Raw genomic sequence first — 27,978 nt, 5'->3', positions numbered from 1 at the left:
CTGTAGAAACCACTGTCTCGTGAACCAAATCTAAATCATAAATGCAGCACTTTCGCACACTTTTGGGATTGGCATCATCGTCTGGCTGCAAATCTGTCACTTCAGAAGTGGTTTAGAGTACCCCCCTAGGGGCAAGAAAGGATATCTGTGGATGGTGATGATTAATACATTTTATATCCTGCCTGCCTTTTCAAGAATAAATACTAAGGCAGTTCGCAACCAAATAAAAGCCAACATTCGGCTTTTGCAGGGCATGGTTCAATGACGTGGCTATTTTAATTCTGTGTTTTATTAATCATAGCATTGTAGAATTGTAGAGCTTGAAGGGACCCCCAAGGGTCATGTATTCCAATCCCTGGAAATGATTTTAATATTCAATGAAATCTAAACTGCTAGTTTGCGTCTTATTTCTAGGCATTCTTACCAATTTTGAGCCTTTGAGGTGCCAGGGGACTTGCCATCGGAACAGGGGAGGGAGGCAGGGATGCCGCTGGGATACAGCGAGCCGCAGAAACTTCTGAGGAGCAGTTCCCCATCCAGCGGTGGGGAAAGCTTTCCCCACACTTCCAGTGGAGAAGAGAGGGAAGGGGCCAGCCATGCGAGGAGAGGGCTCAAAGATGCTTTTGAGAGCCCAAGCGCCTCACCTAGCCCGGCTGGCCAGGAGGCACACACTCCACTTCTGTCGCCCAGCTTGCACAGAGGGGTAAAACACAAGGAGGGGAGGTGGACAGACCACAGGCAGCACATTGTTCAGACCTGTAGGTTCTCGGCTCCTGTTCCACTCCACACTCCAAAATTCCCTGTTTCTTGGCTTCCTGTCTGGTGCTTCTGGTACGAATTCATTTGGTGGGCAGAATGGACGATCCTGCACCAGTGCCGTGATACTGGTGTCAATCCTCAGGGCGAGGCTACATGAGGCTGGCAGGACTGGGTGGAGAGACAGCTACGTCTATTTGTGGAATAGACACACCAGCACAACATGGAAGGGGTTTGGATCGCAGCATAAACCCCATTGACGTCAACTGAACTTAAGAGTCTACTGGTGCATATCAGTGCCATTGGTTTTCAAGGAAATCCAGTTGTCAGAAATGCATCTGAAAGGAGAAGAGTTGCTGGACCATTCCTGGAGAACCCTGGACCAACCCACCATGGATGTACTGCTGCTGGTCTTGATTCTGGGTTCTGGGTGAGGTGGCGATGATAAAAAGGAGGGGGGAAATGCCAGGTTGGTGTGAAGGGTTTTTGGATTATGGAGAAGGGGGCCAGTGTTGAGTTTTGATTTTTATCTGCTAGTAGGGTGGGAGTATAGTTTTGTTTATTGTTTGCATATTGCTAATGTTTTTTTAAATAACTGTTATGGGGCAGATGTTTTCTTTTTCCAAAATGCTGTGTGGAATATTAATGTATTCTATGATTCCACGCTTGGAGTATAATAAGTAAATAAATAAAAATATTGCTGAAGGCCATGCATTAGCAATGCATGTTTTGCTGCCCTTTTCTGTGGCACCCTCGTCTTTATTTCTCAAATCATTCTGTATCCTGGCTGCCCGATAATATTGACATCTATTTATCTAAGCAGAAATAGCCTTTCGTATAAGTTTGCAATGTAAAAGGGTGCCGTGATTACTGCGGTAAGTCCTGCCAAAATGTATAATGCATGACTGTGGATTGGCAGTGCCTCTGACACTGGAATATGTTCTTCTAGCAAAAGAACAAGCCACAAGGTGTTGATGGTATTGCTCTGACCTTGTTGTTGATTCATGTGGCATTCGACTTCTTTAGGTGTTCCAGGAATAGAATGTTGTTGGTTGCTTTGCACTTAGCTATTCACTGGATATAGAAAACGTGCTTGCTTTTTTTTACAAGCTCTATAACCAGTTCCTCCTTACACTTGCACCCTGCAGCACCTCTTCATACAGTTCCAGAGGGATTCCCAATCCTGTGGTGCACATTTTCAGGGGGTGCAGAGACCTGCAAGGAGGAGGAGAAATTGGCAATAATTGCTCCCACTTATTCCTACAGCAGAATGTCAGGAGATCTAAGCCTATGTGTTTAAATACATAGATTCAAGTATTTAAGCTTGTCATTCCTTGCCTGTGGGTCAGTATGTTTTCATTCTTCAAAGTTTCATAACAGGTCTGGGCACATTAGCATTGTGTTTAATCTCTTGGGTCCGAAAACTTAGGTTTCTAACTTTCCACAGCAGTCCCTTCAAGTCCCTTATTGTGTTCCTCTAATTACAGCAGTATGGACTTGTTTGCTACAAGAATGATCTTAATCCACTGGAGCATTCAGGGTTTATTTGAATACATGCTTTCCCTCTAATATTTGATTCTGACACCCTCATACACCAGTGCATTGTTGAAACATAAAACACCTTAATGGAAGAAGCATGGGACATGGGGGGGGGCATAGTCACACAAATTCTCCTGTAGATTAGAAGCCTGTGAAATTGTCTGGTATATGCAGAACAAAAAGAAAAAAGAAAGGGGTGTTTTTTGTTTTTTTTAAAAAAATGTTTTTATTAGCAATTTCAACATATCAAAACATATCATATTATTTTCCCCCTTCCCCCCCTTCCCCTCCTCCCGAGACTTCCCTCAGCTCCTCTCTGATTTCTCAACCATATTATTCTCTGCATGTTATAAAATTATAGAGGTCCTCACATTATCTGTCCACCTTATTATCAATCAATAAATTTGTGTATGTTTATTCAAAACCTGCCAAGGAGTCCAATTCATTTTGTTGTCTTTTTAAGTAATTTGTGAAAAGTTCCCATTCTTCTTTAAAGTCACAGTTGTCCTTATCTCGCAATTTGTACGTCAGTTTAGCCAGTTCTGCATAGTTCATCAATTTCACTTGCCACTGTTCTTTTGTCAGAGTTTCCTCATTCTTCCATCCTTGTGCTATCAAGACTCTTGCCGCTGCTGTTGAATATGTAAATAAATTCTTTGTTTTCCTTGGCAGGTCTTGTCCTACAATCCCTAACAAAAATGCTTCTGGTTTTTTAAATGTCCTTTGAAAAAGGTGTTTTTAATAAGAAGTTTAAAGAATGTCTGAATGAAGTGTCAGCTATGTGTATTTAAATCCAAAAAATCATGCATCTTTAATAAGTCAAGCAATTAACCTCGGGGAGACTGAGATGTCGTTGCTTTATTGACAAAACAAACATGAATGAGGTGCGTTTAAAAATATTTGTATTCAGACAAGAGCTAATTGTTCTCTGGAGAAAGCTCTTTTAGGCTCAGCAAAAGTGACGAGTCATTAATGAGTTCAAATTGTTCAAAACATTGGAATTTTATAAATTTTTGCTTTGATGGTTAATTTGTTCCCTCTTTCTCAGCACTTCTGTTCCAAATATATTGCTTGTGTACATAAATGCATATATGCGCAAAACTAGACCTGTCAGCATTTTGAAGCATTAGGGAGCCGTCCTCTATACCAGCTGTGGGGCTGTAGGATATGGTGGAAACTTCCATATGCCGGTCATTTATGAGGCGCAACACTGGTATGATGCTACACAAGCATTTCTGCTGTGCAGGCACAATTCTGCTGGCAAAGCAGCTGTAAATTTGTCTCTGGATGCAGGAGCTTCTCCCAATCATTTGTAATGTGGGGTCAAAGCTAAACCTCCATGTCTATGTTACCTGATATTTTCTACCAGGTTAGGGTTTCTAGTGCAGTCCACTTGCTTATATGACTTGTTCTTAAAGCAGTGGCAGGAGAGAGAAATGTCCCATGATGTGTCTGCTTATGACTGAGTGGGCAAGGAACACTTCTGTGGTGTCAACAGGTCCAACATAACTCTTGTTGGCCAGGCACATAAAAGCGCGTGTGAGGTAACATCCCCCTTGACAAGGGTTTGAATTTGCACCTCAGGTTTCCCAATCCTATGTCATGTGCCGCAGGAGTCTGCTGCTGTCAGTGTGTGGTTGTGTCTTCCCTAGTTGCTTATATTTCCCTTTCCTTCCTTGGCAAACAATTCTTTATCCTCCCTCATTGGAAACTGGACCCTTGTCTCAAGAAGGATTCTATGTGTTCTCCCAAGGCAGCTGTTTGGGTACTGCATTTTGCCTCTCTTCCTTGCCTTTGTGTTATCATCGAAAACAGAAGATGCTATGGTATCTGGACCACAAGTTTAGCATGAGTGAACAGAAGGAAATATTTCCAGCTAAGGACGTACAGGGTTTCAGCCTTAATGTCCTAAGTGCTATCAAATCAAATGTTCAGATACCTGTAGGCAATGTAGAAAAGAAATGCAAAGCCCTTGTAACATGATATTATTGAGTTTGTTGCAGCAAAATGTGGTGTGGCTTCATTAATTAGTGTCCCTAATAACCCCACATTTCTCTCTCTCGATTCCCTTCTCCCTCCTTGAATTTTGCACCTCTACCTTCCCCCCTCCCTCCTTTCTGGTGTCAGTTGTAATCTCAAGAGGCAACCCTTAAGGGAAATGTTTGTAAAAAAGAAGAAGCAAAAAGCCTGTCCCTGAAGCCAGAGATAGTTCTAGAAGCCTGAGGGCCTGTTATATGTGCACTTAGAATAGGTAATTACAGAGACAAGGTCTGTGATAAGAGTTGCAGAGTGAGTGATTCAGTATCTTCTTGTCATCCCTGGATGATAAATAAAACTTCGGTTTTAATAAAATGGATCACTGTCATCTCTGAGGAATAATCTGCCTGGCTGAGCTGCTGCAGAGCTATGTAATATTTGTGAAAACGTGAAACTTTTGAAAACTTTACTCACTATGGTTAAAATCACTGGTTAATATATATAATCTCTTTCAGTAAGGTATTCAAGGAATAGGGTGCTGCAGATGTCTTACTAGGGCTTCAATCGTGTACACATTCACTAATGGGAGAGTTCAATTGAATATATCAGGATTTTCAAAAAAAAAAAATTAAAATTAAAATGTAGGATTGCACTGTGGATTCCTTTGAAGAACTTCCTTTATGTAACACAGAATGTTGCATTAGACAATGCCAGTCAGTCTAGCTTAGTATTGTCAACAATGACTGGCAGAAAATCTCAAAGGTTTGAAGTAGGATTAAACCTGGGACCTTTCATGTGCAAAGCATGTACTCATAAGACTGCTCTGGTTGAGAGTTTGTTTGTTTGTTTTTTTGGGGGGGGAGTAATCCAGAATGATACAATGGTATCAAAAACTGCCAAGAGCTCAAGAAGAACAAGATGGGTTGGTTTATGGGATCCTCCTAAATTGAGGGTCCTGGTTGCGCTCAGGCCCCTTAAGCCACCCCCACGGGGTGAGTTGTTACTAGGCGTGGCCCAAGCCTTGTCAGTTGGGCCCTGGGATCGTGCCTGGCTGGTTGGGCCAAGTGAAGCAGGTGGCATGATCCCAGAGTCCTATAAATGCGGCAGTGCGATGTGGGTGGGGCACATTAATTTTTGGGTCATGTTTCCTCATGAGGCACTTTTGGCGCAATAGCATTAACCCAGTTGCAACAAATAATGCCCAGAAGTGGGTAGACTGCAAGGTAGTGCGGAAGGTGTTATCCATGGGTAGCAGGGTGATCCCCCACCCAGGCATTGCATTCTCTAATGCAGCCCTGTTTAGGGCAGATGGAGTGCATTTATCTGACGAAGGTAATGATGTGTGGTTGGCTGAAGTCCGTGATGGCTTAAAGGACTGGTTGCAAGGTGAGGGTAATGGCAGCGAGCACTAGGGTCCTGTGGCGGTTAGGCATTGGTTTATAGAATTGTGGGGGAGGGGAGGTGTGACCATCACCTGCCCCTCCAGAATTAGGGTATTCCGCTTGAGGGGCTAGGGCCATGCCAGGACCCCAGGAACCCCAGGGTAAACTTCAATTGATCTTCACCGATGTTGCTCCCGTGCTTGGTGTTTACCCTTTTAGACTGCCTGCCAGAGAGGCGGGAGTCAGTTATAGTCTCTGACCAATGTCTAGGCCAATACCACTCAATTTGTTTTCTAATCAAGAAAGTTGTGGCCAAAATTCTGCCCAAAAACTTGAACTAAAATTATGCGTCCATTTGAATTTATTTACTAGGGAAGGGCTTAGGGGCCTCGGGGCGCAACCACCCATCTTTCTTCTGACAAATGCTATCAACTAGGGTGACCAATGTGGTTTCAGTGTGCCATGATCAGACTTGAAGCTACATTAAAATGGATCCAAGTAATCTGTCTTTTCCAAGTGTGTCAAGCAGGCATGTAAAAGCTTGATGAATTGAGCAGGTGCTTCTGGTCCATAACTGAGCCCCATGTACTGCATTGTTAAGCATTTCTTACCAGAACATATATAGTAAAGAAGATTCAGCATTTGTTTAATCATAAAGACTACACTATTGGTAGTTAATGGAGTAGTTAATGGTAGTTACAGTTAATGGAGAGCTTTTGACATTTTTGAAGGGCAAGATTTGCATTCTGCCCTTCAAAAAATGTCCTGCCTCCCAAGGGATAAAAACAATCATTTAAAAAATAAATAAAATAAAAACAGCACATCAAAGAAGCATTGATAATGGTCTGGGGGAAATGGAAAAAAACAAGTCGGCATTAAGAGTCCATTAAAAGGGGTCAAAATCTTGAGATATTAAGCTGGATGCTAGGTTAATGAAGAACCAGAATGTATTTTAATTATCTATATAGCCAAAGATCTGTCTAGTCATGACCACCATGACTCTTTATACTCTTTTGGTATAAAGTATGGCTGAAAAGGTAATGGAGTAGGTGCCAGGGGAAAATCAGTAGCAGCTAGAATAGCTAGATTTAGTCCTTCTAATTCAGGGGGAAGTTTCTACTTATTGCAATGGAACAGCATATCATAGCTTATGTGTTCGGCTTAGCTAGACACCTACAGACATATCCAGAAGAATAATGAAATATCTAGAAACACCATCCTGTAGGTTGCATAGTGATCCTGCAAGAGAAGCACACAAAAATTATAATATTGCACATGCTGAAATCATGAGGCCACTGTTACAAAATCCATTAGGACCAGGTGAAATCTGTAGCTGACTGCTGAGTCCCCATTTCCAAATTCTCTAGTGGGATCTGCTTGGCATTTTCCCTTGCATAGAATCCGCCAGCACATTTCAATAGTAGCCCTAATTTTATATACATATTGGGATGCGGGTGGCGCTGTGGGTTAAACCACAGAGCCTAGGACTTGCTGATCAGAAGGTTGTGGTTCGAATCCCCACAACGGGGTGAGTTCCCGTTGTTTGGTCCCAGCTCCTGCCCACCTAGCAGTTCGAAATCACGTCAAAGTGCAAGTAGATAAATAGGTACTGCTCCGGCGGGAAGGTAAACGGCATTTCCGTCCACTGCTCTGGTTTGCCAGAAGTGGCTTAGTCATGCTGGCCACATGACTTGAAAGCTGTACACCGGCTCCCTTGGCCAATAAAGTGAGATGAGCGCCGCAACCCCAGAGTCGGCCATAACTGGACCTAATGGTCAGGGGTCCCTTTACCTTTACATATATATATATATCCACATTTTCTTCTGGATCCCCACCTCTCTTTTGCAAAATTCATAATCTGGAAATTCATTAATCTAAACTGTTTTAAGAAAAGCAAGATAAAACACATTTTGTCAACCTTAAAATATAGGCTCAAGTTATGTGTCTGGCCAGAAAGTGTGAATCATAGATTCATATTGCTAATTCAAGAATTTTTTATATCCTTTGATTCAGAGTTGGATAATATGTCGACTTTTAGGAAGCTTATTTTTCTGCTTAGCTGCCTGATGCAGACTGAGGGTATGGTGCTCTCTTCTCCTCCGTGGTTATTATGCTGTCATACAGCTGCATTGCCCTGCCAAATTCCTATGGCTGTTTTGGGATATATTAGATCATGAGTTCGATTGCTAACTGAACGCTTTTCAACAATTTGCTCTGAAACAGATCATTTTTCTCCTTATCCCATTCCAAAGGATAAGCACTGCGTTTACTTGTGTACATAGAATGGCAATGCTAAGTTTGTAAAGGCACCAGTTTGCAAGATCGTTTTATTTTAACAAAGTGGCATTGTTTGTTTCCTTAGTTGCAATGCTTTTCAAGTAGGAAATGCTATCAGAGGAGGGTTTAGGGTAGCAGGGCTGGTTCACCCACACTGGACGACGCAGGGGGTGCCACAACAATATTGTGGAATGAAGTGAGAGAGGCGGGGGGCACTGAATTTTAGCGTTGCACAAGGCACCCCTGAAATTTGACAGCCCGAAGACCACCGCTGATGCGGTTACAGAAAGTGGGTATGGGGGTGAAACATACAGCAGAATTTCCCAGCTGCATACATGAGTCTTTGGCATGAGTGTTTGATGATAATAGTATTAATACTAATAATCCATTAAATAATAATCCTTGGTTGGCTGGAAAGAACAGGCTGTGTGTACATTCTACTTGTGCATTTATGACATTGTGTGAGACAGGCACTACACATGAAGCAAATGTATGAATTGGGTCCCATCTGATTTTCTTAAATTATTTTTATATGTACATGCTCTCATAATTAGAATCCCCATATCTGGACCTGGGGAGAGCATGGAACTTACCGTATTTTTGCTCTATAAGACTCACTTTTTCCCTCCTAAAAAGTAAGGGGAAATGTGTGTGCATGTTATGGAGCGAATGCAGGCTGCGCAGCTATCGCAGAAGCCAGAACAGCAAGAGGGATTGCTGCTTTCACTGCGCAGCAATCCCTCTTGCTATTCTGGCTTTTGAGATTCAGAATATTTTTTTCTTGTTTTTCTCCTCCAAAAACTAGGTGCGTCTTGTGGTCTGGTGCGTCTTATAGAGCAAAAAATACGGTATATATAACCACAGGCACCATATTCTGAAGCACATTGAGTGGACCCAACCCAATGTCCTAGCGTTCTGCACCCGGCTCTACATTCAGCCTCAACAAGGGAGGCCCCCAATCCCCTCCCAAAACAAATTGAGAGGGTCCACAGTGGCTCGGCCCCCAGGAGCCGATGTCCATAACCAAAAACTACCTAGGAGATAGTGTCAGATATAACCAAAGTATGGAAGTGGTTTGTTTTAAGGAAGTTGATGTGCACAGTGAACTATAAATCCCTGAAAATCCTGAGTTCTAATTACATGATGGAGCCTCCCTCCCAATATCTGCATTCAGATATGAAGTCAAGGCCCTTAACATGCTCCCACTGAGGAACAAAGTTTGTGGGTGGTAGCATGGTCAACAGCCGTCTTGGTCATGACATCCAGTTTGTGGAATTTCCTCTTCTCAAGCTGTGTAGTGGTCTCCTTCATTACTGAATTTTAGGAGTTGCTTTGAAATGATGTTTGGAGATGTTAGGCTTATGGGACAGAGCAAGCTGTTCATGTTTAATGGAATTGGGATATCCACAACGGTCACTGTTTTTATCTTATGTATTTAATATCGGGTTACAGTTTTAAAACTTTGGTATGTTTAATCGTTTTATTCAATTTGTCTGTGCATTTGTGTGCATGTACATGCACAATATATTTGTAAGAACACCCTGGAATCTCATTCAAACGAGAACAGGTTGAAAATGTAAACACCTAAATATTTTTAACATTCTATTTTGATAGTCTTTTAATCGCTTGGCCTTTTGGCTAAGATCAAGTGTAGTATTTTAATGCACTTTCTACTGCCTAAAAAGTGCTCAGTATAATTTCTATGATCATTTCCTTGTGTGACTGATATTTACCAGTAATTGCCAAATGTAAGATGCTTTCCATAAAAAGTTCCATAGGAGAAACAATTTTCCTTTAACAATTCTGTCATTTCACTTATTCATCTCCTCCAATATTTATTTTAATACAGATTGCGTATGTTTCATTTGATAGCCCGAAAGCCCCCTTTTTGCAATATAACAGTTGTCAGAGTTCCTACAAAATGAAAAAGGTACAATAATGAACACATTTGTGGCACATTTAAGGTCTAACCTTTCTTCTGACATTACATTATCTTTCTGTAATGCTGCTCTTGAAGTGAAAATAAAAGAGCAATTTGCATCTGAAGTGCACCATCATTCTCCGGCCATTGAAAATGCCAACTCAAAAACCAGATCCGCTTCTTCCTAGCTGTCAGTCAATTATAATTTTAGGCTGCAGTTCTAGACATACTGAATGAGGATCTAGTCCCACTTAACTCAATGGGACTGACTTATGAATAGACATGTATATGATCACACAGTATCATAGTTCATATGGACAACCCATATGACAACCACCCATTGGTGTTGATGGTAGAGAGGATATACTGAGCTGAATAAATCTGAATGAAGGGGAGAAAGTACCGAAAACACTTCAACTATGGCAGCTCTGCAATAGCAATAAACAAATCACATGGAAAACTAGTTTTTATTGACTTGGGGCTGGGGAAAGAAGAAATACCAGGAAAGGGAAAAAGAAAACCTATGGTTGAGAAAGGTATCCTGTAACCTGATGCCCCAGTTACTCAGTTAAAGTTCCATTTATTTCAGGGAAATTGACTTCTAAGAAAGTGTGTGTGACAAGGGTCAGGCAGAATTAATCCTCCAAATGCACTGTTCCATTTGCAGAAGCAAAAATTATCAATTTTCAGGGGTAGGCTGCCAAAAGTTCATATGTTGTTGTGAGGTCTGTTTCCCTATGTTTTGTTAAACTGTTTATTTACATTTTTCACTATCAGGCTGTGAGAACCTACTCCCACGGCAAAAAACAAAATTTACAAACAGTTAAAGGAAGGGAGCAGCTTAAAGAAAAATAGCCAATGGCAAAACAATTGGCAAGCAGCCCCATGGACCTTACTAAAACAAATAAAAATGGCTGCCCTTAAAATTGGCCCGATCTTGAACTGAAAAACAAAATACACCTTATGAAATCATATCTTACCAATATGAGACCATATAAAACCATATTTAAATATTTAAATAATAATTTAACTCAGTGTACATTTCTAAATATACTGGATTCTAAATGCACTGGATTCTGGAAAAGATGAACAGCTTTGTACTCTATTGCACAATTCAGAGAAGTGCAGAGTCTAAAGGCTACCCATACATAAAACAATACAGACCATGGATCCATAATATGGGCCTATGATGTAAGAGAGGAGTTACCAGAGACATCAACAAATTCAAATCCAGCTTTATGGCAGGATTTACCTGCTTGCTTGTGTGTGAATAAAGGTTTTGGAAAGCGATCTCTTCTGTCTCTATATAAGGGGCAGGCTAGCAGATAATGAGTGCCATCTTCCATCTGTGGTTGACCACAAATACAAAGTGTGTCTGTGTACATGACCTGGTTGCAGTGGCCATCCAAGACTGCGGTGGGCATCACTTGGAAATGCAACTTACTAAAGGCATTTCTTGAGGTTAGTGAGAGTTTGGTCAGTTAGGTAAAGGCCCGTACGGGCCAGTCTTGACAGACTCTAGGGTTGTGCACTCATCTCACTCTAGAGGCCGGGAGCCAGTGCTGTCCGCAGACACTTCCGGGTCACGTGGCCAGTGTGACGACGCTGCTCTGGCGAACTGGCACCAGAGCAGCACACGGAAACGCCGTTTACCTTCTCGCTAGTAAGCGGTCCCTATTTATCTACTTGCACTCGAGGGTGCTTTTGAACTGCTAGGTTAGCAGGCGCTGGGACCGAGCAACGGGAGCGCACCCCGCCGCGGGGATTCAAACCGCCGACCATGCGATCGGCAAGTCCTAGGCGCTGAGGTTTTACCCACAGCGCCACCCACGTCCCTTGGTCAGTTAACTAGCTCTAAAATGCTCTGTTCTCAAGAGTGCATACTAAGGGGAATTTTTTGCTGTTTCTAATTAGTCTCCAGGTCCCTTGTGGATTCTATCCAGAGGAGCCAATCCCTTAGATGAAACTTATTCAATGTTGAAGCATAGCTCAGTTCCAGAAAATAATACCCTAAAACATCTTGACAAGCTGCTTTCCAGAGTTGGTTATCATCCAATTCCATATAGCACAGCACAGGAAAATGCTCAACAGGCATACTGCTAGTCTGTCCTTGTCTTAATTGTTGGCCATCCAGGTTCTGTAGAAAGAGCTGCTAATATTCCTGATGGCCCAGAGTACAGCTTCCAAAATAAAAAATTCTGCACAGTTTCCAAAACTTTAATGGAGTTCAGATGAGAGCTCCAGATTTCAACACCATAGAGAATCTGAGTAAGCACTTTGCCACCAAGTCGCTGGAAATTTCTCCAGCTTTAAGCCATCAAAATGTAGATGCTAGAATGAGAGGTGACTGAGTAGATGAGACCACATTTTATGCCTCTTGGGTTTTGGGACAATAGTAGTAGATGGTACCTTTCAACAGCTTTGTGTTATGTCCTTCAATTTATTTAGGCAAAATGAAATTAAAGTTACTTAGCTGCGGTAGAATTCAAACCACATTTGCCTCCACATATTGGTTTTCACTGAATTCAGTTAGATGAACCCTGAATACAGCTTTGTTTTTGAAAATGGTACTTGCCAGAAGCACTGTGAGTTTATCTAATTATCGGAGATCTAAAAAGCAGAAGCACAGACACTATCAGGGGATTTGAATAGATTTTGTCTTCTTGACACTTGTTTTACTTAACATTCTAAGTTTAATCGTTGAGGAACGTTCTATCATGCCTTTAAACCTGGCAAAATATGATAATTTTCATGCTAAAAGACACACAAGGGAACCAAAAGGTGCATGGAGTAAGCAATGAATCCCTAAGCAACATGTTTGGCATATAAACAATTTTAATTTGGGATATGCCTTTATAACTCTACCGAAAAGATGTGCAATGAGCACTTGGGAGTCACCGCTATTAATAAAAAAGTGATGTTGTAACTTGCCATCTGCTCTTATTTTATAAAAATTTCAAGTATCCAGTAATCAAGTAACTTTCAAATGTCTGCTGGGAGCTTAGATTGACTGAGACTTGTGTTTGAAAGGGATTTGGGAGCTGAAATAGAACCAAATGCATGGCATTTCTTTGAGGCAGAAAAAGCTGCTGAAGTTGATATTGTCCCAGATCAGGAAATAGGTTGGAATTTTTGCCTCGCTGATTCATCCCTTTGAGGTTGTGTGAATGGCTTAAACAAACCTGAATGCTGGAGAGACTGTTGAGAAAAGGACTCATTTTATCATAACTGGTGGTGATGGTGGTAAAAATGAAGCACATTTGTGGGGAAGTTATAAAAGACACTTTATATCAGATAAAAAAATTAGCCTTGCTATTATTATTTGATTGTCCAGATAAGGATGTATATCACCAAGAGCTTGTCATCATGATGATTATTTTTAGAAATAATAATAATAATAATATTTTTTTATTTATACCCCACCCTCCCCAGCCAAGGCCAGGCTCAGAGCGGCTTACAAGCAATAATAAAAACAAGTTGAATGATTACAACTTAAAAACAAAATTAAAATACAACATTAAAATATTGAAACATTAAAATATTAAAATGTAGCCTCATTGCAGGAGAAGGAAAGGAAAAAAGAGAGGGAGGGAATCAAATTGGCTCCAAGCCAAAGGCCAGGCGTTACAACTCTGTCTTACAAGCCCTGCGGAAAGAAATCAGATCCTGCAGGGCCCTGGTCTCATGAGACAGAGCGTTCCACCAGGCCGGAGCCAGAGTTGAAAAGGCCCTGGCTCTGGTTGAAGCCAATCTAACTTCCTTAGGGCCCGGGACCACTAGGGTGTTGCTATTTATGGACCTTGAGGCTCTCCGTGGGGCATACCGGGAGAGGCGGTCCCATAGGTACGAGGGTCCTAGGCCGTGAAGGGCTTTAAAGGTCGAAAGCAGCACCTTAAATCTGACCCTGTACTCTACCGGGAGCCAGTGCAGTTTGAAAAGCACTGGGTAAATATGCTCCCATGGCAGAGACCCCGTGAGGAGCCTCACTGCAGCATTCTGCACCCTCTGGAGTTTCTGGGTCAGCTTCAAGGGCAGCCCCGCATAGAGCGGATTACAGTAGTCAAGCCTGGAGATGACCGTCGCATGGATCACTGTGGCCAGGTCGTGGCGGGAAAGGTAAGGGACCAACTGCTTGATGCGGCGAAGGTGGAAAAATGTTGCCTTGGCTGTTGCTGTAACTTGTGCCTCCATGGAAAGGGAGGCATCAAGGATTACACCCAAACTCTTAACAGAAGGCAATGGTACTAATTGGGCCCCCGCAAAAGAAGGGAGTTGGTTCCTCATCCCCATGCCATCCCGACCTAGCCATAGGACCTCTGTCTTTGAAGGATTTAGTTTCAGTTGGCTCCCACAAAACCATCCGGCCACAGCTTCCAAGCATCTGGTCAGTGTGTTCGGGGCCGAGTCGGTGTGGCCATCCATCAGCAGATAGAGCTGAGTGTCATCAGCATATTGGTGACAGCCCAGCCCAAAGCTCTGGATAATCTGGGCAAGGGGGCGCTTAAAGATGTTAAAAAGCATCAGGGAGAGGATTGCGCCCTGCGGCACTCCACACACCAAGGAATGGCGCAACGACATTTCACTCCCTAGTGCCACCCTCTGTCCCCAACCAGAGATAAAAGAGCACAGCCAGTTACGGGCTATGCCCTGTATCCCCACGTCTGCGAGGCGGTGGTCCAGAAGGTCATGATCAACCATGTCAAAGGCTGCTGACAAATCTAAAAGGATCAGCAGTCCTGACCCACCTTGATTCATTTATCTACGGAGGTCATCTGTTAGGGCAACCAGAGCCGTCTTGGTCCCAAAACCAGGACGGAAACCGGACTGAAATGGATCTAAAGCCGATGTTTCCTCCAGAAACCTACTAAGCTGTTCAGCAACCGCTCTCTCAATTACCTTACCCAGATATGGAAGATTTGAAACTGGGCAGTAATTGGATAGGTCTAAGGGATCTAATGAAGTTTTCTTTAAGAGTGGACACACTACTGCTTCCTTCAGTTCCCCTGGGAATGTCCCCGTGTCAAGGGACAAATTGATAATTTCAACCAGGGGGGTCCGCGCAACATCTGGACACTCCCTAATCTGCCAAGATGGGCACGGATCAAGGAGGCAGGTGGTGGGCCTACTAACTTGGAGGAATCTATCCACATCAGCAGGGAGTATCCGATCGAAATGGTCCAACACTGGACCTGAAGTCAGTCAAGGGGCCTCCAATCCAGTCACTGTATCTAAATTGGCAGGGAGGTCACGGCAGAGCAACAGGACTTTCTCCGCAAAAAAGCTCGCGAATGCCTCACGGCTGTGGGTCGAATTTGTGCTTAAATTTGGTTGTCCACCTAAGGACGTTATTGACCTAATTATTCTAAAAAGTTGTACCAGGCGAGAGCTAGCGGATGCAATGGAAGCTGCAAAGTAAGATTTCATAGCAGCTTTCATAGCCATCTCATAGGCTTTCATAAGTGTCCTATAAGATGTTCTTGAGGCTCCGTCATGAATCCGTCGCCATACTCGCTCTAGCCGTCTGAGATCCCTCTTCATTTTCCGGAGCTCCTCAGTAAACCAAGGGGCCCGGTTTCGACGGGGTCACAGAGGGCGCTATCTCATCGATGGCTGCCAAGAGCCGGTTATTCCAGTCCTCAACAAGGTCATCTAATGAGTCGCCAGGAGGAGCAGGGTCCCGCAAGGCTTGTCAGAATCTATCAGGATCCATCTGTTTTTGCGGACGAGCCCAAATAGGTTCGCCACCCGAGCAGGGGAGGAGCAGGAAGTCAATCTTGGCTTTCAGAGCGTAGTGATCAGACCATGGCACTTCCACAGGGGGGAGCATGATCACATCTATGCCAGCCCCAAAGATCAGATCCAGCGTGTGGCCTGCTTGATGAGTGGGGCCCAAAACAAACTGGGAGAGCCCTAGTGTTGCCATGGAAGTCACTAGGCCCAGAGCCTGTGAGGAGGGAGCGGCATCGGCATGGACGTTGAAGTCTCCCAAAACCAGTAGGTTTGGGAACTCCAAGGCCCAGCCCGCCACCACCTCCAGCAGGTCTGACAGGGTGGCTGCCTGTGTCCTGGGTGGTCGGTACACCAGCCAGACAACCAAGCTCTCCTTGGTGCCCCACACGAGACCAACACATTTAGAAGCAGTGTGACTTCTAAATAGTCAAAAGGTGAAACCAACTTGCTGTAAAACACTGGTATAGCCACATGCCACTCCAATCTCTAATAAGATTCTGGGGGTTCCAGGTGCTCGCCCAGGGTCATGTTTCCATTGTAAATTCAGGACTTGGTGGAGTCTGTAGCATTTCAATATATATGTTTCGTTTTACACCTATATACACCAGGATCTACATGGAGAGGAAGAGAGTCCACAGCATTACATCTCCAGAATGCCAATAATAATAATAATAATAATAATAATAATAATAATAATGATAATAAATAATAATAATTTTATTTATACCCAGTTGAATATTAAAAACACAATATAGCATTAAACATTAAAAACTTCCCTAAACAGGGCTGCCTTCAGATGTCTTTTAAAAGTAGCATGATTCACAATATATTGGCAGGCTGTGTCAAAAATTATGAAACCAGTATCACAATATGGACTTCAAATCAGTTTTGGACAATATATCAATATATTACCCAGCCCTTGTGCCCACAGCAGTTTCTCTTTGCTTCTCTCATAGCTTTAGCAAGCTTAGAGCCAAAGCAGTAGTCACTTATTGTTCCAGGTTCCACCCGCCCCCCCCCCAAAAAAAAAGAATGAGAGTTGAAGCCTGGAAAGTTAATACAAATATGTGGTTGGTGCTTTTTTAAAAAAATTGAGTTCTGTTGTCCTCTTATCACCACTGTGGTTTCGTCAGCAATTTGCTGTTTAGGCAGAGAAAGTAGGTTTCTTCCTGCTCTACATTTCCAGGTCAGCTCTATGGCTCTAAGAGCAATTGCCTTTTTGGCTTTTAGTGAGGTTTTGAGCTGAGGTTTTTTTACTCTTTCCTCCTAGTATAACAGTGCCATGTGAGGGCAGGGATGCACCCTTCCAGTCAGTCTGATTTGAAGGCTGCATGCCTGTTGCATCCTCCTCAAACACTACGCCCGATAAAGGCTGCCTTTGAGGCCAATCTCCCTCACCCACTTGGAGCTAAGCCCACAGGCAATGAGGGTGATGCAGAAAGCCCTACTCACAATCGTGCTGTGGCCTAGGGAAAAGAGCTATGTATGCCTCTATTTCCCGCAGGCCAGGGATGGTGGGCACTGTAGTGACTCAACTTTTTGCTTTACATTAATGTTGGTTCCCACACCAATAGATGTTTCCTTCTTCAGGTGTTTCATTGGTTTACACTTGTTTAACCTAGTTCAAACCAGCCCTTGTGCCCGAGTTTTTATTTGGTCATCAGGTCACAAATGAAAATGTTTTAAATACTGATTAAAAAAAAATTTATTTGTTCCAAAGGTGTGAGTAAATTATTTTTTTGACTGCTTCCCTTTGATTTGCTCCAGCAGTATCCCCCATTCGCCCCCATATGAACTGATAAGCCATTTGAAAAATTACCTGAGTTCTTGCATATTTTTTTCTGGAAGAATTTTCTGATCTAATCTGAGAGGAGCTTTGAGAAGCTAAACCAGCATCTACAAAGGTTTTAATTGAAATTGAGAGCTTTTGAAAGTGAGTACAGTAGCTGTAATCGTAATATTACCTGCTTTTGAGAAGGATATATCTGTGCTCCTAAGACAGAGATCACTAAAATACTATGTAGAATTTCAGATATTTTCAAACTGCAATCCTTCAATTATGCTAGGTGACCTGACAATATTGGGTGACAATTTAAATTAAGGTTTGAATAAAATGTCTTCTAGCACAATGGAAGATGGAATTAATGTTCCCTGCCTTATGAATAAATTCACCTTTCTAATAAGGTTAAATAATTGAATGATTAATGTTAATATGACAGAGGAGTCTTTCCAAGAAAATATATTTTCTCCACGATATATATGACAGTATGTTTCTTCCTATTTGAACTATCAAACTCCAAATAAAATAACTTCATTTCCAACAAAAGTTTATTCACTTATTTTTCAAAAAAAGTTTACTCTAAAAAATAAGGTAGAGGTGAAAGGCTAAAGCTGGAGTTTGCATTCTCATGGATAATAATGGGTAAAAAAACAACAACCATTAAGCACAATATGATCATTTTTATTTCTCATTTCTTTAAAGAGACCACATGCTCATTTCTTCCATTGCTTGATTTTGACTGGATCACTTCATTAGACCACTGCTTTATAGTTTCATAATCACATTTGGAAACAGAGAAAGGTTATGGCCTGTACTCACATCTGAAAGAATTAAGTGATGAGATTATGGAAGGGCATATATTATATGATACATACATACATACATACTTTGGACTAAGTGTACCCAAATACGGAAAATAAACTGATAATTGGTGTTAGAAGCGAGACACTGTTCTATAAAGAGCACCTGTAAAAGGAGTTTTCCAGAAGAAATACAACTGAATGAGGTGCAAAATGCTTTCAGAATGGAGGTGTGCAACAGGTTTTTTTGGTATGTTTTTCCCATTATTTTAGATACTTAGTGCTGCTTTTGCTTTGCTTTCATTGAAACTGGATACATTTTGTAGATTTGTTTAACTCAACGTTTGTCTCATTTTCATTGGCTACCATTTTTTTAAAAAATGACTGCCAACTTTCAAAAGGTAGTGTACAGGAACTACCGTTAAAGCAGTCACATAGCATTTGAAGTATACACACTTCATAAAAAAAGTAGTTTGTGTCAAAACAACTTCAGTATTCCTTGAAATCAGATGAAGCAGACATATTGGCTGTCGTTTGTCAATAATACAGGTCTCAATGGCAGACGTCATCCTAGAGGTGGAAATATTTACTAAAACAATATAAGATCAGGATATAGTCACCATGGCACTGCATAAATACATCCTGAAATTTAGTGTAGCATGTGTGTGTACGAAATATATCAAGACAATAGATATTTAAAAATTACACACCTCTCAATATTAGCCAGCTGCTGTCTCTTCAAAAATAATCAAGTTATGTGGATAGAAAAATACTAGATTGCTTTGAGAATTTGTAGTCAATGTTACTGATAATGAACTTTGAGGTCCGTTGGGATGTGCCTTTGAGCACAAACAAAACATCTGGTCATTAAAGGCCTGATATCACAACAAAGAAGACAAAAGGATTCAGACTTTGGCAGGGGTGCTGAGTTGAATTTAAATACCGGGGGGGGGCTCAGGTAAGCCCCAACCTGCATAATTAGTCACAAGACACACACAGAAACCATTTGAATGGCAACACCCATCAAATTTGTAGGAGCCTAGATCCCTCAAAAATTTTATGGGGGGGGGGCAAAGGGACTTTGGTCCCTAGTAGTTGGCTCTTATGGTCTTTTGTAATGGTAGTTTACTATGTTAATGCTATAGTCTATAGTTATGACTCAAGCCTATTCTTTAAGGCAGGCATCCCCAAACTTGACCCTCCAGATGTTTCGGGATTACAATTCCCATCATCCCTGACCATTGGTCCTGTTAGCTAGGGATGATGGGAGTTGTAGTCCCAAAACAGCTGGAAGGCAGAGTTTGGGGATGCCTGCTTTAAGGCTACTTGTCCTACAACTTTTCTTTGTACAGGTGTGCACTAGTATCACAGTTTGCCAGCAATGTTTGAAAATCATACAGGTGCCTTCTTTGCTACGCGCACACTGTTGGGAAGTCATAATTTCATTTTCACATGGAGTTGATATACATGGGCTTTTCTCTCTAGCAGTGTATACTTCTGTGGATAATCCAGTATTATGTGACCCAACTTCACTTTCAGCTGCTACCCATGGGGCACATGGGGGACTGCAGGGGTGAGGAGAGGAATGAGAAATCTTGTTATGCAAGCTGAAATATGTTCTGCTTATGCATGGAAAACATGGGATACAACTTTCTGTAAACTACAGTTTTTGAAGAATTTGCTAACAATTATAGTTCAAAAGATTTCTGGAACATACATGCAAATATTTAATGGAATAAGCCATTGTTGGTGACAGGACTGCATGCCTATCCAGTCAGAAGTAAGGTCCTTTTATGTTAAATGGAAATTAAAGGTAAAGGTAAAGGTACCCCTGCCCGAACGGGCCAGTCTTGACAGACTGTGGGGTTTGTGCGCCCATCTCACATTTATTGGCCGGGGGCCAGCGCTGTCCGGGGACACTTCCGGGTCACGTGGCCAGCGTGACATCGCTGCTCTGGCGAGCCAGAGCCGCACACGGAACGCCGTTTACCTTCCCGCTGGTAAGCGGTACCTATTTATCTACTTGCACCCGGAGGTGCTTTCGAACTGCTAGGTGGGCAGGCGCTGGGACCGAACAGCGGGAGCGCACCCCGCCGCGGGGATTCGAACCGCCGACCTTTTGATCGGCAAGCCCTAGGCGTTGAGGCTTTAGCCCACAGCGCCACCCGCGGAAATTACTCACTGCTAAATGTGCATAGATCTGCAGTCTTTGAGAATTAATCCTCCTTTGCTAGAGGTTGCATACCTTTTGATTTGGGAATGCTGTTGTCTGTGTAGGTCGGTTCCCACGAGGCAAGACACCTTTATTGAACAGCAAGAACCTTATTGAACTAACAGAACTAGACAACAGAGGCGAAGCAACTGCTTATATACATTTCTGAAGGCCTGGGCCACTTCCACTCCCAACATGATTGGCTATCTAAACTTTCAAGCTGTGAATCATAACTCAGAGTTTAAGGGCCAATGACAGAGGCCCAAATCCTTAATTGTTCTGTGATTGGATATCATGTATTGAATCAGAACACTGGCTCAGAATCTTTAGTCTAGACTCAAGCTCAGGCAAACACAAACCACTGAATATATAACAGGACTTGCCACATGATCTACATACTAATATTTCTTTTACCACTCTAATGCTGATGAAACCTCCTTAACTGGTTTTGCCTGGCCATCTGTTAGATATTCTGTAACTGTGATTTCTGCAGTGCAGCAGTTTGGATGAAATGGCCCATCCAACTCTGCAATTCTATGGCACAGTTGACATTAACCACATGGGTGTGTTTGTACATGCTTACCTACACAGACTGTGTGGGCATCTTTCCATATGAGCAGGTTACCATGCACAGAATCTCCCATGTGTTTCAGAATCACGGCAGCAACTGCGCCAACAGCTTAATCTAAAAAAATGGGCAATTATGTTTTCACTAATACCACCTATTTCTAACTTCACAGTTTATTAAGACCTTTGAAGGAAAAGTAATCAAAGAAAAACTATTTGAACATGAATATTTTAAAGCCTTCAGATTTAGTTCTATTGTCACCTTGCACTGTGCATTCAAATAGAGATAGTTTTCTTGCTTGGTTTTTCCTGTCTAGATAAAACTCCTGGATTAGGGACAGTTTCACAATATGCCACAATGGAGAAGCTACCTAAAATGGTCTATGCAAGGCAGTTCCACATACTAAGGGGCCTATGGGCATCCTCACAACTTATCAGGGTTCAATTTCCTCAGAAAGGTGTATTTAGGATATATGGTTTATTTACACATATATGCAACCTAAGCCTATGACAGAGGGGCTCACAGCATTAACATCCCAAGAGGTTCTTGCTTGTCCCATAACCACAGCCTTGGATTCCAGCAGAAATAAGGCATGGTTCTTCCTCTCAGCTGCCCAGCCTGTAGCTTCTCACTTCTAGTTCACACACAGCTCAACTCTTGCCTTTGTCTTTCTAACCACCAGTGAGTTGTGGGAAGGAGGCCCGCCCATTTTTATCTGGCACAGAGCCACTTCCTTTGTTATGTTTAGTGGCCCATACTTAGAGGGCCATTACCAAGAAACTTGTCTGGCTATTCCAGCAATTTGAATCCTTGCCAGAGCCAAGAATTCAAAGGGACTCAGACATACAGCATAACCGCCCCCTCCTATCAACTCTCAGCAACATTTTTGCCACTTTTTTCTGGCATTATTTTATATACCAGCTGGTCATATTCAAGTGCAAGAAGTGCTGCTTTCAGAGCAATGGGTTTCATGTGCTTTGGCACAAAGCTAAACATTTGACAGTGTCACTTGGAGAATAAGGAGCTTCGACTGCCTGGGTTCGCTCAAGAAGGAATGAAAATGCAAAAACACTATCCAAACAGCAGCACAGGCAGAAAACCAAAGAACAGTAGCTATGGGCAGTTGTGAAAAGTAAAAACAAACCAACAAACCATGATTAGCATATTTTTTGCTCTATAACACGCTCCAGACCATAACACGCACGTAGTTTTTAGAGGAGGAAAACAAGGAAAAAAATATTCTAAACGAAATAGTGGATATATGATTTTTGTGGTTCATGCTGTGGCCACAGACATGTGATCTGACAGTGAGTTTGGAGTAGCCCAATGCAAAAATCCTGGGGATCCATGTGGATCCATGCTTTGTAACCACAGAGGAGGAAAGGAAGGGGAACCATGGATCCTCTGCTCATGACTGCAGCAGATCCCCCCCCGCCACCCGTAGGCATTCGCTCCATAACACGCACAGACATTTCCCCTTATTTTCTAGGAGGAAAAAAGTGAATGTTATGGTGCAAAAAATACAGTAATTGTTTGGGGAGAGATGTTGGCTCCATTCCCCAAATCATTTCCAAGGTTAGTATCCAAACCTGTAGTACACTCAGGCCAACATTAATCTACACGCATGGACACACACGTAGACCTCCCCCCCAGCTCAGATGTGAAGTGTGCTATTAAAAAGTTTTCAAAAGATTTAGAAATATCAGTGCAGTACCTCCAGATGCTTTTTCAAGTCTTCAGATATTCATCAAAGAAGAGGCTGCCAATATAAACATTTAAATGATGCTCTTTGGGAGTTTTGTTGTTGTTGTTGTTGTTATTGTTGTTGTTGTTACAATTAATAACAAATACTGTGGTTTCTTTTTGTCCCTTGCATCTTGCAGGCTTTCTGGATTTCAGCTGCCATCCTCCATAGTGAGCACAGGATCAATTATGACTCTCTGCTTCACTACAGACTTCGCTGTGAGTGCTCAAGGATTCAAGGCGATATATGAAGGTAGGGTTCAATAACAATTTTTCAATGATCTATTGAAGAAAGTTGGGAGGGAAAAAATGTTTTGAGGATGTATACAGAGTGGTTGGTGAGTCTGTTTTTCCTCTGGATTGACCTGAATCCCAAATTTGAAGGATTATATTTTGTTTATTGGAGTTACCTGTCTTGGTCATATCTGTACTACAATATATTGGAATAACATGGTAAAAATTTGTTTTCAGTGAGTGGACTAGACTGGTATTTATTCAAACCCTTGCATGTTTGTTTCACCTTTATCTTTATATGGATTTGGTTTATTGTACATGATGTTTTCTGAATTCTGGAGAACTTGATGGATATGCGTAGACTCCTGAATATGCATTCAAAAGTTGGTGTGTTTTCTAGGCACTGATTAATGTGCTTTTCCAGTAGGAGCGGGGAGTAATTCAGATTTTTTTTTAAGACACCACTACTACTATGATGTGCAGTTTCTATTCTGAGTTCAGATTTTCATAAATCTCTTTCCCCAGGGGGGTAAAAGAGTTAAAATCATTTGCACAAGAACACTACAGCTGAAAACAATGGAATTATTCCAAACTTAGTAGAGAGTGAAACTTGTGGTCATTCATAGCAGAGTTTTGTTTTGCTTATTTGATTTAGAAAACAGCTTGCTTGTTTCAGAAAATGTTTGGCATGATAATGTTGATATTTGTTGCTCTGCAGTTGTGAGGCATTTGATTCTGAAGTTTTGTAATGGTTGCCGGTCTACATTTCCTGGTTGAAGTTTGTGTTTGCTTTGGCATGGAGAAGTGTATGAAAGAAGGCTTTTCTAGAAATTGTTAAGTTTTGAAAATATTTGGTGTTCTCCTGCAAATAATAATCAAATAATAATTTAAAAACAAAAACAAAAAAACCAACCCTAGGCCCAGGACTGGGCAATCTATGAGGCAAGGTGAGACAACCGCCTCAGGTGGCAAGGTCTACCTGGGCAGCCATGCAGATGTTGACCTTTCTTCCTCACCCCCCCCCCCTAATTCTGATGTAGATCTTTCCTGACCCACTTTTTCCCTGACAAGGAGGGGGAATGCCATTTGGGAGTCTGTCTCAAGTGATGAAATGTCTTGGGCCAGCCCTGCCTCGTCTTTAAAGACATAGACTATTTACCTAAGCCTCTGGATTTCATGGTGTGCCTTGGTGCTATGGTCTTTGGAGGTGCTATGCTATGGAGGAAACCCTATTATTTTGAAATCATCCTTCTAAGCTTCAATATATAAAAGATCAGTAACAACTCTTATTTAGAATGCATCTAATAATAAGTTCTAAGGATTTGATAACACATTTATTGGTGGCAGATAGAAAAACAAAAATAATTGTTATGGAAAGATATATTATAGAGCACTATCGGGGGGGGGGGACAAACCACTGTCTCCAAATGTTTGATACAAGGAAAAGCGCAGCAGCAAGATTTTAGCACTGTGTGGTGGGATTTTATTCAACATACGATGGACACGGGACAATATGAGGCAAACAATGAAGTGGTGAGAAGGGTGTGACTGGGGTGATTTACCCTAATTAATTATCCACAGTTGATGAAAACATCTGGAACCATTATGTAAGATTTAGATAAGATATATATGTGAGAGATGCTGTATTATTTGAAGCATTTCCGTAATGGTTTTCTGGTTATGGAGTATAATATCAAATTGCACTTTTATTAGAAGACCCTATTTAGAAGACATAGGTCTCTGTGTATTTCTTCCTACTGGATGTCAGTTTTCTTCTAACCCATTCAGTGTGTGTTGGCTATAGGATAAAATATAATCCCTTGTGCAATTCCAGCAATGTCAGCCTGTGACAGGGCTTTTTCTTGGGGGTGGGGGGGTGGGGACTCACTGCAACTTAGTTCTAGCACCTTTCAGGTGGGTGCCATTGTCATTCTAAAGAGAAGGAGGGAGATGTTACTGCTGAGTTCCAGAACCCCTGTTGTCAATGTGGTAATTAAACAAATTCACCTAAATAAGTGCTCAATACTTATGTATAATTTTGGTAGAATTCAGCTGCGAAATGATCAAAATCAGGTGTCTTTTATTCTGAAGATTCTTAATCTGATTTATGAATTCCTGTGGGAAATTGCAGCATTTAGTTCCTCAATTATCTTAAATCTAAACTTTGGGGATCTGCAGTTCGTTAAAAAAATAATAATAATGTGTCACATCCTGAGGTCTCTCAGTTTGATATAAGTGGCTGAAAAACAAAATAATCATTTTTATATCTTCTACACTATTAGCTAATTTCCCAGAGGGTTTCTTCACTAGAGGAATTATATCCAATTTCTGCTTCCTTGCCAGTTGATGAGTATCTGCTTTAGCTCATTTTTCAAAATGTTTTTGTTGCAAAACTTGGCATGTTGGGAAGAGTAAAACTGTCTGCAGCCCCTGCCCATTCATTTGTGTATTCCACACACACAAAAGACTTTGTTTCCCCATCTGCTTCTGTATGGCATGTTGCCATTATCCCCATTACTAAGGGAATTAGGCTGGTGCTTCTTTACATTGGGATACACATACAAATGTTTGTACCATTGAGATGTCGTGCAGAGGAACCACATCTTATTGAAAGCAATGCAGTGCAGAGGAAAAAACATTCATGTTTAGATGTACAGTCAGATACAAATGTGGGTATAGTTCATTTGCACTGCATTATTTACCTTCAGTGGAATGTTGATTCGAATGCACATCCCAGTGTAAGGCAATTCATTTGCCTTGGCTATATTCTGTTAATAAATAAAATAAAATCAGGTAACATTGAGAAAGGGATGCGGGTGACACTGTGGGTCAAAACCACTGAGCCTCTTAGGCTTGCCAATCAGAAGGTCGGCGGTTCGAATCCCTGCAATGAGGTGAGCTCCCAGTTCCTGCCAACCTAGCAGTTCGAAAGCACATCAAAAATGCAAATAGATAAATAGGTACCACTCTAGTGGGTAGGTAAACGGTGTTTCCATGCACTGCTCTGGTTTCACCAGAAGCGGCTTACTCATGCTGGCCACATGACCTGGAAAAATTGTCTGTGGACAAACGCTGGCTCCCTTGGCCTGTAAAGCGAGATGAGTGCTGCAGCCCCAGAGTCATCTACAACTGGACTTAACTGTCAGGGGTCCTTTACCTTTACCTTTTTAACATTGAGCCACAGCTTTTCGCCTTGGTATGGCCATTGAAAGCCCTCAACACCAGCAATCTGAGAGTCCTCAACACCACCTCTGAGACCAATTCTGTGAGCTCAGGCAGGCAAGAGAGTGCTTTTTAGTGAGGCAGGCATTAAACCAACAGAATCTCTAATCTGTCACAATTACCCAGTGCCAGGAAGAAACATGCTGCCCCCACAACTGGACAGAGAGTCTGTAGAGAGAGAGAGAGAGAAATCATATAGATCACAGCAACTCCCCCTCCCATCAAACCTTGTGTCAAGCAGTTAAGAAAATTGGATGAAAACTATTGCTTCTCTGCTTTTCATCCAAGCGAGTGTGTGGGTAGAGCTTTCTGAAATGTCTCAACAGGCGTTCTAGAAAGCTGTGCACTTTTCTGAGCTAGCCCACCAAGACACAGGTCAGATAAAGACCTGAGCATTGGGACCAAACTCCTGTTATTCCTTGTAGTGAATTGGTATGGTGGGGCACTTTTGTACACACACACACACACACACACACACAGTAAGCAGCGGCAGCTCTCCTGCTGGAAGGTCAGGTAAGCACCTCTATCCTCACCACACTGTCCACTACTGGTCACTCCCAAATTCATCTTGCTGCATTTGAGAAAGATCTTGTCCCAGACTATGCTAAGCATAAGCAATATCCCTTTTCATATACTCTGCAACACAGTTGTGTATGAACTGACCCAGACCCTGCACTTGTCACTTGAAGTGCTTCTCTATGTCCCCCATCCCAGAGAGGTCCGGAGGGTGGCCAAAAGAGAACAGGCCTTTTTTGTGGTGGCTCCCAATTATGGAATGCTCTCCCAAGAGAGGCTCGCGTGGTGCCATCACTACATGTATTGAGACACCAGGCAAAAACATTCCTTTTTACCCAGGCCTGTGGCTAGTAATCTATTACCTATTAAAGTGTGGGAAAATAGACTGTTATTATGATGACTGTTTTTATTAGGGTGTCTGTCATTATGTTTTTTAATCATTGATGTTCTGTGATGTGTTTTTAATGTTGTACACCACCCAGGGGACTGATTTTTGAACATTTTTTCACTTGCTCCAGTATTTTAAAATGTGGTGTTCTTGTGTGAGGCCATCAGCTACTCTGATATAACTTCCATGGGAACAGAACAGTGTCTGTAGAATAGATATCTCTATACTACACCCTGCCGCATAGATTACAGCTCAGGGAAATGGCTTTTTTGTTAGCAACCACAAAGAGGTGGGCGTCATTTAAGCCTTTCCTCTGGCTTCTGTAATTAGCAAAATATTGATGCTGCTTGTTTGTAGAGAGACAATTTTCTGAAACTCTTGATGTTGAACTTTTCCGCACTGATGTTTTCTAATTATTATCTTACACATTGATGAATAGCGAGGGTTTTTTAAAAATCGGTTCTGCTAAAAATAGGAGCAATTCGCACATGCTATATACACACACACGGCCACAGTTTCCTAAAGTAATCAGCACATAAGCATGTGCGCGTGCGCACACACACACACGCACACACACACACAGGATATGACCATATAAGACTACTGATGGATTAGTACTTCTAAAATTAAGCTGCAGAAATATAGTGTCACATGTGGCTTGACTCTTCTATAATTAATATATTTATAATACATGCATTTTTTGTATAGTCTTGCATAGGCTTTTTTTCTTTTTTAAAAAGGCAATGCACAGGTGGCTCAGATATAGGTGGATGCTTGATCCAAGAGGCAGCCCAATGCAAACGAAGCATGATTGGATCAGAACCACCAGATTCCATGTATAAATTCATATAAAATGGATTCCTCTTCTACCTTCCTCTGACCATTTTTAGCTGTAGACAGTCTTGGCGGCCTCCATTGCTGACTTTAGTTTTG

At 42.0% G+C, this 27,978-nt stretch overlaps 1 protein-coding gene across 2 annotated transcripts in view; it reads left to right on the top strand.

Annotated features, from left to right (window-relative positions):
- CSMD1 (CUB and Sushi multiple domains 1) overlaps nucleotides 1-27,978 on the top strand; it is a 997,036-nt gene that overhangs the window by 278,684 nt on the left and 690,374 nt on the right. For both annotated transcript variants that reach the window (XM_082215381.1, XM_082215380.1), the window contains exon 3: nucleotides 22,826-22,938. In XM_082215381.1, coding sequence (XP_082071507.1) covers nucleotides 22,826-22,938 — 113 coding nt within the window. The remainder of the gene's footprint in view (nucleotides 1-22,825; nucleotides 22,939-27,978) is intronic.

The sequence above is a fragment of the Podarcis vaucheri genome (assembly GCF_965113315.1).
Source record: "Podarcis vaucheri genome assembly, chromosome: 3".
NCBI classification, from domain to species: Eukaryota; Metazoa; Chordata; class Lepidosauria; order Squamata; family Lacertidae; genus Podarcis; species Podarcis vaucheri.
Note: the sequence above shows the minus strand (reverse complement) of the source record. Positions and strands in the feature narration are given on the sequence as shown.